Source organism: Carlito syrichta, unplaced genomic scaffold (genome assembly GCF_000164805.1).
Source record: "Carlito syrichta isolate Samal-C Ts95f unplaced genomic scaffold, Tarsius_syrichta-2.0.1 Scaffold311588, whole genome shotgun sequence".
NCBI classification, from domain to species: domain Eukaryota; kingdom Metazoa; phylum Chordata; class Mammalia; order Primates; family Tarsiidae; genus Carlito; species Carlito syrichta.
Window position 1 is genome coordinate 31111 of NW_007255684.1, and position 13021 is coordinate 44131.

At 43.0% G+C, this 13021-nt stretch overlaps 1 protein-coding gene across 1 annotated transcript in view; it reads right to left on the minus strand.

The window, feature by feature from the left end:
* The window catches only part of POLE2 (DNA polymerase epsilon 2, accessory subunit), a 32995-nt gene extending 20484 nt beyond the window's left edge, over positions 1–12511 (minus strand). Inside the window, exons 1-7 of the mRNA XM_021717958.1 lie at positions 12498–12511; positions 10562–10639; positions 9847–9940; positions 3741–3815; positions 2309–2392; positions 1345–1401; positions 553–601 (exon numbers count right to left, since the gene is read on the minus strand). Coding sequence (XP_021573633.1) covers positions 553–601; positions 1345–1401; positions 2309–2392; positions 3741–3815; positions 9847–9940; positions 10562–10639; positions 12498–12511 — 451 coding nt within the window. The remainder of the gene's footprint in view (positions 1–552; positions 602–1344; positions 1402–2308; positions 2393–3740; positions 3816–9846; positions 9941–10561; positions 10640–12497) is intronic.
* Between the last annotated feature and the right edge of the window lie 510 nt (positions 12512–13021).

Consider the following 13021-nt stretch of genomic DNA (forward strand, 5'->3'; position numbering starts at 1 on the left):
CTGCAGCCTCGACCTGCTGGGCTCCGGCGATCCTTCCACCTCAGCCTTCCAAGTAGCTGGAACTACAGGCGCGGGCTACCACGTCCGGCTAATTTTTTTATTTATTGCAGAGATGAGGTCTCGCCAAGTTGCCCAGGCGGGTCTTAAACCCGCGGGCTCAGGCAATTCACTCACTTCAGCCTTCCAAATCACGGGATTACAGGCTAAGCCACTGAGCCCAGCTCAGAACATTTTCATCACCCCAAAAAGGTTTTTATTAGCCCATTTAACAGTCTTACATTTTTTCTTTTCTTTTTTTAATGAGATAGGGACTACATTGCCCAGACTGTTCTCAAACTCCTGGGCTCAAGTGTTCCTCCCAATTCGGTCTCCCAAAGTTCTGGGATTACAGGTATAAGCCACAATGCCTAGCCCAAGAATTATTTTATGTTGTCAAAAATCTGCTCCCATAATCAATGCGATCCCAAATTCTATCATGTCAACATATTTTATCCAATGTTGAAATAGTTTTACTGTAGAACAATAAGAACAGGAAAAAGTATGCTGACTTACCTTCTGCTAAGACAAAACACGCCTCTGTGTATAAACCACTATGAAACTGGTATACAACAGTTGAGGAAACTAAGTTTATGCTTAAGACAGTAATAAAGTCAACATATATTTTGAGCCCAACACAATTTCTTTTTTTTTTTTTGAGTTGGAGTCTCACTCTGTCACCCAGACTGCAGTGCACATGGCCGCCGCAGTCTCAATCTACTGGGCTCAGGTGCTCCTTCTGCCTCAGCCTTCCAAGTTGCTGGAACCACAGGCATGCGTCACCACACCCAGCTAATTATTTTGATTGATTATAGAGATGAGGTCTCACCATGTTGCCCAGGCTGGTCTCGAACCCCTGGGCTCAGGCAAGCCTCTTACCTCTGCCTCCCAAAGCACTGGGATTTCAAGCGTGAGCCACTGTGCCTAGCTGAACCCAACAGAATTTCTAAATAATAACCTCCAAGTTATTATCCACTTGAAACTGAATAGACCACAGCTCGGACCACAACTTAAATTTTTTAAGTTTAATTGTTCCCATGTTTAATTCTAAGAAGTAGCTTGGTAATACTGACAGTTTGGATCCTTCTTAAAATGTTTTAAACTTCCCAGTGATTCATCTGATTTTCTAAATAAGAGGGAATTTAAATTGTTTTGCCTCTGATCAGGATTATGTCTCCATATTTCTATACTGTCAACATATGGAAGTTACACTGAGAATGCAAATAAGTCACTATGAGAATGCTACATAATCAATTTCTCCAATTCATGTAACATAGATTTTAAAAAATAAAGAAAAGTGAAGGATATAGCTTTACTAAGATCTACTTGTACTGTTCCGGTAGGATCTTCCAGAAAAAATTTCCCCTAAAAAAGAATTAAAATAAATATATCCATATTTATGTTAAAATGAAAACGATGACAAAATAAGACAGGTTTGACAACAGAACACAGTAGAGAGAACAATGGATTTCAAATGTTAGCTATTATTTCTTCTCTTTTCTTTTTTTTCTTTTTTTTTTGAGTTGGAGTCTTACTCTTTCACCCAGGCTGGAGTACAGTGGCACCACAGCCTCAAACTGCTGGGCTCAGGCTATCCTTCCACCTCAGCCTTCCAAGTAGCTGGAACTACAGGTGGGTACCACCATGCCCAGACAATTTTTTTATTTATTGTAGAGATGAGGTCTTGCCACGTAGCTCAGGCTGGTCTTGAACCCCTGAGTTCAGGCAATCCTCTCATCTCCACCTCCCAAAGTGCTGGGATTACAGATGCGAGCTACTGCACCTGGCCAAGTCAGCCATTTTTTCAGTCCAAATTTTTCCATTTACTAGTCTAGTAACCTCAGACTAATCACTTGAGACTCACTTCTCCCAGGTCCCCTGAGGAATGACTGCAGCTAATCAAGGATGGCAAGGACACTAGCTGGCTGCTGCAAGGAGGGTCTCCCCTGGTGTCCTTTGAGAGCTGATAGTCTCCAAGGGACCATGATGTGCTCTCTGCAGTCTGTTTGTCCAGAAACCCAGTACTCTCCGTTCAAACCAGAGGCCACTGGGGCCTAATTTCAGGTTATACAAAGTAAGCTCCCAGACAAGACACTCCTTCCTGATGTCTACTCAGGAAACCAAACACAGATGAAAAGGCTGCTTGGTGACTGAGACAAGTCCTCAATGAAGAATATGTTCCTGTGCCCTCTATAGAAATGCTCTATGTAACCAACATTTCATCCATCCAAGGCTAAAAATAAAAGTTTGATGCTTATTAAGATTAACTTACCTCTTTTAACTGGGTTATCATTCCAAGAACAATCACATCTCTGATTTTGGTTGTACTACCCATTAAGGTTTCTATTGTTTTAAGCTAAAATCAAACAAAATAAATTATTAAAGATGGAAAATACATTCTTTTAAGAAACTAACCAGCTGGGGGCAATGGCTCATGCTTATAATCCCAGCACTTTGGGAGGCCAAGGTGAGACGACTGCCTGAGCCCACGAGTTCAAGACCAGTCCGGGAAACTTGGCGAAACCTCATCTCCACAGTAAATAAAAAAATTAGTTGGGCGTGGTGGCGTATGCCTGTGGTTCCAGCTACTTGGAAGGCTGAGGCGTGAGGATTACCTGAACCCAGCAGGTCAAGGCTGCAGTGGACTGCACTCCAAGCTGGGCAACTCAAAAAAAAAAAAGAAACTAATCTTTTTATAAATAAGTAAATTTGAGATGCACATTTAAGTATTTACAGCTACTTTACAGTAGAAAGTCAAATAAAACTTAAAAAGTTTAATTTGACCCTACAAAAGAGCTATAATATCAAATGTATGATATCATAGCTATAATTTCAAATGCTCCTGGACTTTAGGCATCTGAGTTGCCATAGGAAACCTAATATAGAAACATAGATGGTCTTTGGTCAGAAAATATAGGTAATGTCAATTTCCAAAACAATATGCGACTCTCCTGCCTCAGTCTCCCAAGTAGCTGGGACTATAGGCACCAACACATCCAGTTAATTTTTTTGATTTTTTTTTTTTTTTTAGAGACTAGGTCTCACTATATTGCCCAGACTAGTTTCGAACTCCTGGGCTCAAGCCTCCTGCCTCAGCCTCCCAACATGCTGGGATTACAGGCATGAGCTACCGTGCCTGGCCCACTTTTACTTTTTATCAACAGAAAATATTTTCCCTCTTTCCTCTGTTCCTCGGATCCCAACACCTTGGGGCCTGTTTGTGTTCACTCATTGATTCTAGAAATGTTGATTCCTTAGCACCTTAAGTAAAGTTTCACTCCAACTGATAAAATATAGAACATTCTAGTTGCACAACTGAAAGCAGTCACTAGAGGGACAGGTTGGATAAGGGCCAGTATTTTGGAGTATGTGTGAGGACAGGAAGGGTAATGTTGAACAGTTGTCAGAAGATCAGTGTAGTATCCCACAAACTGATTAGCAAGACTAGGAATCTGTCTTGAGGTCAGAGAGTATCTGGGGCTACCATGGTATCAAGGCCTTCTCAAAGAAGGAAGTAGTAGCTTCTATTAGAGATCTGTAAGACTCAGGACACCAGGCAGGACTGTGTAAACAGTGGTCGTGCAGCCAGACCAGTCAGCTAAACAGTTACTAGTAGTTTATTTTCATTTAAAAATTCAATGACTACGAAATAAATATTAAACTTGGATTCTTACCCCCCTAAATAATTAGAATAATATGCTAACCTGGAATTTGCTTCCACTTTCATCAGGATGAGAACCTATCACTGGAGGAGTAAATAATTCGTGCCTGTGGGTCCTCTATAAGAAAGAGAGATTCACATCAATGACTGAAAGACATCAAATACTGACATTTGTTAAAATAGTACCAGTGTACCAACGTACTATATCAACGATGAAACCTTGTCCTTGAACTAATGTCACTATTACCTACTCACAACAAATTTTAAAACCCATATAATTTAATGTCAAAATAACTAATCTTGTAAATTTTTTTTGAGTCAGGGTCTCACTGTCACCCAGACTGGAGTGCAATAACATACTCTCAGCTCATAGCAGCCTTGACCTCCTGGGCTCAGGCAATCCTTCCACCTCAGCCTCCTGAGTGGCTGGGACTACAAGTGTGTGCTACCATGACTGCCTAATTTTTTTTGAGACGAGGTCTCACTATGTTGCCTAAACTGTTCTTGAACTCCTGGGCTCAAGTAATCTTCCTACCTTGACCTCCCAAAGTACTGGGATTACAGGTGTGAGCCACCACACTTGGCCAAGTAATGTAATTTTTAAAATAAAATTTAAATGTCTATGTTTTTTAAAAGGCTGGCTGGGCTCAGTGGCTCAGCCTGTAATCCCAGCATTTTGGGAGGTCAAGGCGAGCGGATTGCCTGAGCCCGTGGGTTTGAGACCAGCCCGGGCAGCTTGGCAAAACCTCGTCTCTACAACAAATCAAAAATTAGCTGGGCGTGATATGCGCACCTGTAGCTTTGGCTACTTGGAAGGCTAGGCAGAAGGATGGCCGGAGCCCAGCAGGTTGACGCTGGAGTGGCCGTGAGCATGCCACTGCACTCCAGCCTGGGTGATGGAGTGAGACTCCCACTCAAAAAAAAAAAAAAAAAAAAAAAGCCTATTTTGTGCCTGAAAGCAGCACACTGTGGACTAAGAATATGAAGACAACAAGCCAAGCGTCACCCCCAGAGCACTGAGCCTAGTGAAAGAGAAATGCCATCACACAACAGAGTACAGTGAGAGCGGACTATGCCCCAAGCCAAACAGGCCATTGAATAAGATTCCAGATGATAAATAAGACTTGGCTACTTGACTAGTAAGAAACAAAAGGGCCAGGTGCTGTGGCTCAAACTTGTAATTCCAGCATTTTGGGAGGCTGAGGCAAGAGGATTGCCTGACCCCAGGTGTTTGAGACCAGCCTGGGCAACTTGGTAAGACCTCGTCTCTACAATAAATAACAAAAAATTAGCTGGGTGTGGTGGTGCGTGCCTGTGGTTCCAGCCACTTGGAAGGCTGAGGCAGAAGGATCTCCTGAGCCCAGCAGATGGAGGCTGCAGTGGCCGTGAGCACACTCCTGCACTCCAGCCTGGGTGACACAGTGAGACTTTGACTCAAAAAAAACCAGAAAGAAACAAAAAGAGGCTGAGGCAAGATGTTTCAGGCAGAGGAACTATAAGAGGAAAGGCGCATTTGGAATGCTACATGAAGTTTAGTACAGTTGAATCATGGGGTGCACAAGGCAGAATGTCAGACGGGGCAAGAGATCAGTAAGCACACTGATTTGAGGAGCCATCCCTTCCCCTCATTTTCCCCTTCTATAGACACGGAAGAAAGTCTAGAAAATGAAAGTACTCCATCCTATTGGCCAGTGACCGGTTCAAGGGTGAGCAAGTGCTTCAGGCTAGGCTGGTAAGAGACATATTCAAGATTTTTGCTAGAAACATTGGAAAAGAAGAACTCTCTTTCCAAGGGTCACTAAAGCTACTTGTGGTCATCTATGTCACTTCATAGGGAGAACCTGTTAGACAGTAAAACCAATTTTTTTGAGTTGGAGTCTCACTCCATTGCCCAGGCTGAAGTGCAGTGGAACACTCATGGCCACTCCAGCGTCGATCCGCTGGGCTCCCACGATCTTCCACCTCAGCCTTCCAAGTAGTGGGAACTACAGGTGTGCACTAACATGCCCAGCTAATTTTATCGTAGAGATGAGGTCTCGGCAAGTTGCCAAGGCTGTTCTCGAACCCATGGGCTCAGGCAATTCCCTCACCTTGGCCTCCCAAAGTGCTGGGATTACAGGCTGAGCCACTGAGCCTGGTCAAAACCAAATTTTTAAAAGAGCTGGGACATGGGAAGATGCAGATACCTCATGACATGGTGCGAGCACCTGGATCCAGCCATGCTTGAAACCAGTAGACCTCTAGTTTTTTCCATAATACAAATCAAGCCAATGTATTCCTTTTTCAGTTTCGGTAAGTTTGAGTTTCTGTAACCTCCAGTTCTGTGATCCCTGACAAGACTTTATATGCCAAGCCAAAAAGCTTATCTCATAGACAATGGGAAACAAAGGCTGTGAAGTAGGATGATGATAAAATCAGATCCATTTTCAGGAGGACAACTGCAGTGAAAATATGAATGAACTGAAATTCCACCTTGTATTTCACAGATGAGAAAAATGAGGCGCATAAGGGCTGAGAGACACATCCACAATAATAGAGTATACTTCAAAATATATTTAAGAAAAAGGAGGCCGGGCTCGGTGGCTCAGCCTGTAATCCCAACACTCTGGGAAGCCGAGGTGAGTGGATTGCCTGAGCCCACAGGTTCAAAACCAGCCTGAGCAACTTGGCAAGACCTCTCTCTACAACAGATAAAAAATTAGCCAGGTACAGTAGCACATGCCTATAGTTCCAGCTACTTGGAAGGCTGAGGCTGAAGGATCACCTGAGCCCAGCAGGTCAAGGCTGTGGTGGCCATGAACGTGACACTACACTCCAGCCTGGACAACAGAGTGAGACTCCAACTCCAAAATAAAAAATAAAAGAAAGAAAACAGAAATGAGCATCTTCTCTATAAAAATCACAGTGCCAAATGCAGTAGAGTAGATGAACAATGAGTGTGCATTTTGATCACAGAGATAAGACCCAAATGCAATGTAGGGCCAAGTCCAGTCAGTGACATAAGAGATGAACACCTCGCCGGGCTCGGTGGCTCAGCCTGTAATCCCGCGCTTTGGGAGGCCGAGGTGAGTGAATTGCCTGAGCCCGTGGGTTCGAGACCTGCCTGGGCAACTTGGCGAGACCTCATCTCTACAATAAAAATCAAAAAAATTAGCTGGACGTGGTAGCGCACGCCCGTAGTTCCAGCTACTTGGAAGGCTGAGTGGGAAGAATCGCCAGAGCCCAGCAGGTTGAGGCTGTGGTGGCCGGGAGCGGCCACTGCACTCCAGTCTGGGTGACTGAGACTCCAACTCAAAAAACAAAACAAAACAAAACAAACAAAAAAAGAGATGAACACCTTAAGGGGTTTTAAGTAGAGACTGCATCTAATGGAGACCACAAAGAGCTCCAGAAAGAAGGAAGAATCTAAGAAAGGCCTTCCAAAATTAGGAAGGTTTCAACAGTGAAGATAAGAGGGAAGGGAGTCAACAGTATAAACAAAGTCACAGAAGTGAAAGACACTGAAACAATAATTCCCTATTTCAGTTTTGGCTTCAACACAGAGTATGACTAAAGGAAAAGTAGAGATTAAGCCAAATATGTGTGATAGAAGATCTCAAATATTAAGTTTGATTGATTGATTGAGTCAGAGTCTTACTCCAGCCTTTCACATAACTGGAACTACAGGCACACACCACCATGCCCAGCTAATTTTTTGATTTATTGTAGAGGTGAGGTCTCACCAAGTTGCTCAGGCTGGCCTCAAACCTCTGGATTCAGGCATTCCTCTTGCCTCTACCTCCCAAAGTGCTGGAATGACAGGCGTGAGCCACCATGCCTGGTTGATAATTTATATTTAACTCAATAGGCAGTAAGCTTACTTGAAAGGCTTCCGGCAAAATCCTTGGGAAAGGTTTATCTGGCAACATGTCAGCGATAGAAGAGCAGAAGATGAACGTCCCCGAGGCTCATTCCCTTCAACCCCCATCATTGCTTCCTACTGTGACCATCCTCCCCTCCTTGGAGCCTCCTGGTACTTCTGCCATGTAACACCATCCTCACCCGGTCTCCAAATTCTATCCTCTTCCCTTTTCTATCATTTTTCTTTTGCTCAGGGTCTCATCTTTGCAGTTTCTTTCTTCCTTTTTTTCCAGTTGGAGACTCATTCTGCTGCCCAAGCTGGCGTGCAGTGACACAATGAGGGCTCATCACAGCCTCAAATTCCTGGGCTCAAGCAATCCTCCTGCCTCAGCCCACTAAGTAGCTGGGATTACAGGCATGGGCCATTATGCCTGGTTAATTTTTTTTTTTTTAAGAAACGAGGTCTTGCTATGTTGCCCAGACAGGTCTTGAACTCCTCAGCCCAATCCTCCCACCTTGGCCTCCCAAAGTGCTGAGATTACAGGCATGAGCCACTGCACAGTGCCAGTTCTATTTTTCTTTTTTGAGCTGGAGTCTTTGTCACTCAGGCTGGAGTGCAGTGGCACGCTCACGGCCACCCCAGCATCAACATGCTGGGCTCCGGTGATCCTTCCGCCTCAGCCTTCCAAGTAGCCGGAAGTACAGGCATGCGCTACCACACCTGGCTAATATTTTGATATTTATTGTAGAAATGAGGTCTTGCCAAGTTGCCCAGGCCGTTCTTGAATCCATGGGCTCAGGTAACCCCCTCACCTCGGCCTCCCAAAGTGCTGGGATTACAGGCTTGAGCCACTGCACCCAGCCTAGTTCCATTTTTCATTCCATGCAGGTGCCCTGTAAATCTCTCTCTCGCTACCAGATCTCTTTCCCTTAGCTCCAGATGTACACATCACCTGCTACTCTTCTGGCAATCGTAATTCAGAAGTTTAACACAGAACCTGCTATTGACTCCCACAAACATTTTTTCCTGTATGTTAATGTATTATCATTATTCTACCCTTCCATTCTCTCAGCCTTACTTGTCTTTGACTCTTCACCCCTTCCTTCCCCTTTACACTTGTCATCAGGCACTGTGGTTTCCTGTGCTCCGCGACTGTGCCCTCTTTTCACCCTACTTGCCACTTCCTTCATCCAGGCGATCATTTACACCAGGACTACCACAACAGACTCCTATAAGTCTTCTCCCATGTCCTAATTCATCCCCAAATCTGCTGTGGAGGAAGCACTAAAAAACTTAGCACTAAAAAACCCAGCTGAGTCTCTCTGGTATTGCAAAGCTCCTTGTACCAGGAGAACAGTTCCAGCTCCCAAGGGAGGCATCCAAAGCTCTCCCAGGATCTGGTTCCCACTTGCCTTTCCAAACCTGTCCCATGTTACTTGCGAATGCTTATCAATACCTGCACAAAGTCTGTTTTTTCCTTTTGTTGTGCCTTGTTTACACTGTTACCACCACCTTCCCCCATTTCCACAAGTTAAAGCAATCTAGACCCATGCCCACATTTCCTTGAAGCCTTCCCTGATTTTTTCATCAAATGCATTCTATATGTATCTCTTTTATAGCATGTATAAAGTTCTGCTTTACATTTTACTTGTGTAAATGCCTTTAACGTCATAGACTGTAAGCTGCTTGAAGGCCGTATAGTATATAGTAGGCAATGATTGGTCTCCAGAGTCAGACAGACTAGATTCACACCCTGCCTCTAACATATGAGATGTGATCTTTGGGCAAGTTAATAAACTTTTCTAAACTTCAATTTTCTCATTTGTAAAATGAGGATAATAATAGCATTTACATATATATTCGTGCTATGAGGATCAGATGAGATAAATCATGTATGTAAAGTGCTAAAAACAGGCTGGGCACAGTGACTCACACCTGTAATCCCAGCACTCTGAGAAGCCCAGGTGAGAGGATTGCTTGATCCCAAGAGTTTGAGACCAGCCTAGGCAACATAGTGAGACTTCACCTCTACCTCCTCACCCCGCAAAAAATTAAGTACAAAAAAAGGCCTAAAAATAGGACCAGGCATATCAGGTATTAAACGTTAATTGTTATTTTTATTGTCATTATTGTTAAGGGACTACAACATATTTTTCATCTCTGTATTCCCGATATGGTATCCATCACAGAGAATGACCAACTTTGGACTACAAGATTCCGTTCTTTAAATATCCCTGAGATTTCCATAAGCTGAAATAGTCTCTTATTCCCCCAATTTACCTGGTACCCCACACCCTCCTCAACATACCTGGTGCAAAATGGTGTATCGTTCACGAAATAGCTCTGCTTTATCTCTTGCTGTTCCAAATAGACTTGGTGCAGGGTGATTGGTCATTACCAGACTAGAAAAAAAGGAGTACCTATTTTTGACTATCATATTACACAAAGGTGGGCCAAAAATGAAACGTGAGACTAGATACCTTCTATTTTGCATTTGAAATGACCTTAAAATCCTTTCTGTGCCCGACTACCACCATCATGGGTAACATGCATGCTCCTGGGAAGGGCTGCCCCAACTGGAGCTGCCCTATCCCCACTTAGCTGAAGTTGATGTCTGACAACGTGAAGGAACAGATTTACAACCTGGCCAAGAAGGGTCTGACTCCTTCATAGATTGGTGTGATCCTGAGGGACTCTCACGGTGTTGCACAAGTACGCTTGGTGACAGGCAATAAAATCTTGAGAATCCTTAAGTCAAAAGGGCTTGCTCCTGATCTTCCTGAGGGTCTCTACTATTTAATTAAGAAAGCAGTTCCTGCTCGAAAGCATCTTGGGAGGAACAGAAATTCCACCTGATTCTGACAGAGTTGAATTCACTGATTGGCTCCATATTACAAGACCAAGCAAGTGCTCCACAGTCTCTGCTCTGGTTGCATAAATTTGTCTGTGTACTCAAGCAATGCAGTGATTGTTTAGCTTAAAAAAAAAGAAATGAATTTAAAATCAACAGATGGCATACTTACGGAAGAAATTTTTTTCTTTCTGAATTGTACACAAAGCGTGGAATATCAAATGCTCCTATGATATTGAAAATGTGTTCTCTGAAAAACATCCCACAAAAACACCAACCTGAGTTACTAAAACTTACATACGCTAGGTGAACATAACTTGCATTATAATCCTTTGTCATACATAACATACTTTTCACATTTTCTCAGGCCAAGCATACAATTTCTTCTAGTGTCAAAAATACACTATAAAATGGGGGATAAAATTTTTAGCTTGTGTATTTTCCTTTCAAGGGACAAGAAAGCATTGCCAATACCCTCAAGAAAAAATATTAATCAAGTTCATTTCTAATTAAGAATGTTACCTGTTGAAAAAGAACACTTATGTATAAAATAATCATAACCTAATGAAATCTTCCCCACATGTACTATTTTTATGAGTAACAATATTATTAAAGATGCAATCTATTTCTCACAATTTAAAAAATCCAAATCTTATGCCAAATGTCCCAGGAAAAGTGGTACAATAAAAAAGAACTCCCCCTCCGATAATGAGACTTCATCTCTAGAAAAATAAAAATGAGAAATTTAGCTGGGTATAGTGGTGTACGCCTGTATTCCTAGCAGGAGGCTGAGATAGGAGGATCACTTGAGCCCAGGAGTTTGAGACTGCAGTGAGCTAAGACTGAGCCATTGCATTCCAGCCTGGATGACAGAGTGAGACTGTCTCCAAAAAAAGAAAAACCAAAAGAAAAAATACCAGAACCTCCCAAATTCTGGCCATGTTCTTGAAAACTTACTCTGCATATATACAGTGTTAGCAACAGAAAACCAACAAAATGGCCATTGTTTTGTTAAGCACTGACCAGGCCATGTGTTCTTTGAGTTATGGCCAGGCCATGTTTTCCTAAGCTTTGGCCCCCTCCCCTACCTTGGGGAGGTGAATCTCTCTCTTTCTAACTTACTTTCTTGTCATCGCTTTGCTAAACTCTGGTGTGACCACCTTGCACCTTTCATAGTTCTTTCAGCTATGGACACCATGTTTCCTAGCTTTGGTCTCCTGCTCCCTCCCCTGTCTTGGGGAGGTAAATCTCCTCTTTCTCTTTCTCTCTCTTTCTAATTTACTTTCTAACTAAATGATATCTTCCAGTCTAACTTCTGTGCAATTCTTTGCATCCTTCATGTGGCACTGGATCTCAGACTAGACATCCCCCATCGAGCCTGACCTAACATTTTGGAAGCCCCACTGGAATTTTTAACCTAACACTATCTAAAAACAAAAGTCAAAAACAACAACAACAAAGCCTCTTTCTTGTGCCATGACATAATGACTTTTTTTTTGAGTTGGAGTCTCACTCTGTCACCCAGGCTGGAGTGCAGTGACACGCCCATGGCCCCACAGCCTCGACCTGCTGGGCTCAGGCAATCCTTCCATCCCAGCCTTCCAAGTAGCTGGAACTACTGGCGTGCGTCACCACACCGAGCTAATTTTTTGATTTACTGTAGAGACGAGGTCTCGTCAAGTTACCCAGGGTACTCTTGAACCCCTCAGTTCAGGCAATCCTCTCGCCTCTGCCTCCCAAAGTGCTAAGATTATAGGTGGGAGCCACCATTCCCAGTCCAAAGTTCTTTAACAGTTGAAAATTTCACATTGTTATTTTTTCCCCTGACCTCTTCATTTCACTTCCAGCATATAATTATATTCTAATATAATATTTTTAATGTTTAAAAGTGTTTGATCCCTCCTTTACAACAACAAAAAAGTCTGTATATTAAATTAAAAAGATTTTCCCTAAGAACATAATGTCTTAAAACCTTTGAGTTGAATTTTTTTTTTTTTGAGTCAGAGTCTCACTGTCACTGGTCATTGTTTTGTGTGAGCCACCTTGCCAAGTCAGATATAATGACTTTGTAACAACTGAAGTTGCAAGGAAAAAGTTACTTTATCCACATACATAGTTTCATCAACGGACTGACTGCAATTTTTTTTTTTTTTGAGTCAGAGTCTCACTGTCACACAGGCTGGAGAACAGTGGTGTGCTCATGGCTACCACAGCCTTGACCTGCTGGACTCTGGCGATCCTTCCACCTCAGCCTTCCAAGTAGCTGAGACCACAGGCACACACCACCACGCCCAGCTAATTTTTTGATTTGTTGTAGAGAGAAGGCCTCACCAAGTTGCCCGGGCTGGTCTCAAAACCCTGCGCTCAAGCAGTCTTCTTGCCTCAACCTTCCAGAGTGCTGGGATAACATGTGTGAGCCACCTTGCCCAGCCAGATATGACTTTGTAACAACTGAAGTTGCAAGGAAAAAGTTACTTTATCCACATACATAGTTTCATCAACCGACTGACTGCATTCCTGGACTGCGACTTCCACTACAGAGCGCTCAATCATGTTCGATGACACTAAAAAGAGATTTCAAAGTCAAATTTAAAAAACAGATATAAAATTAGTTATTTGCACAAATATCTCC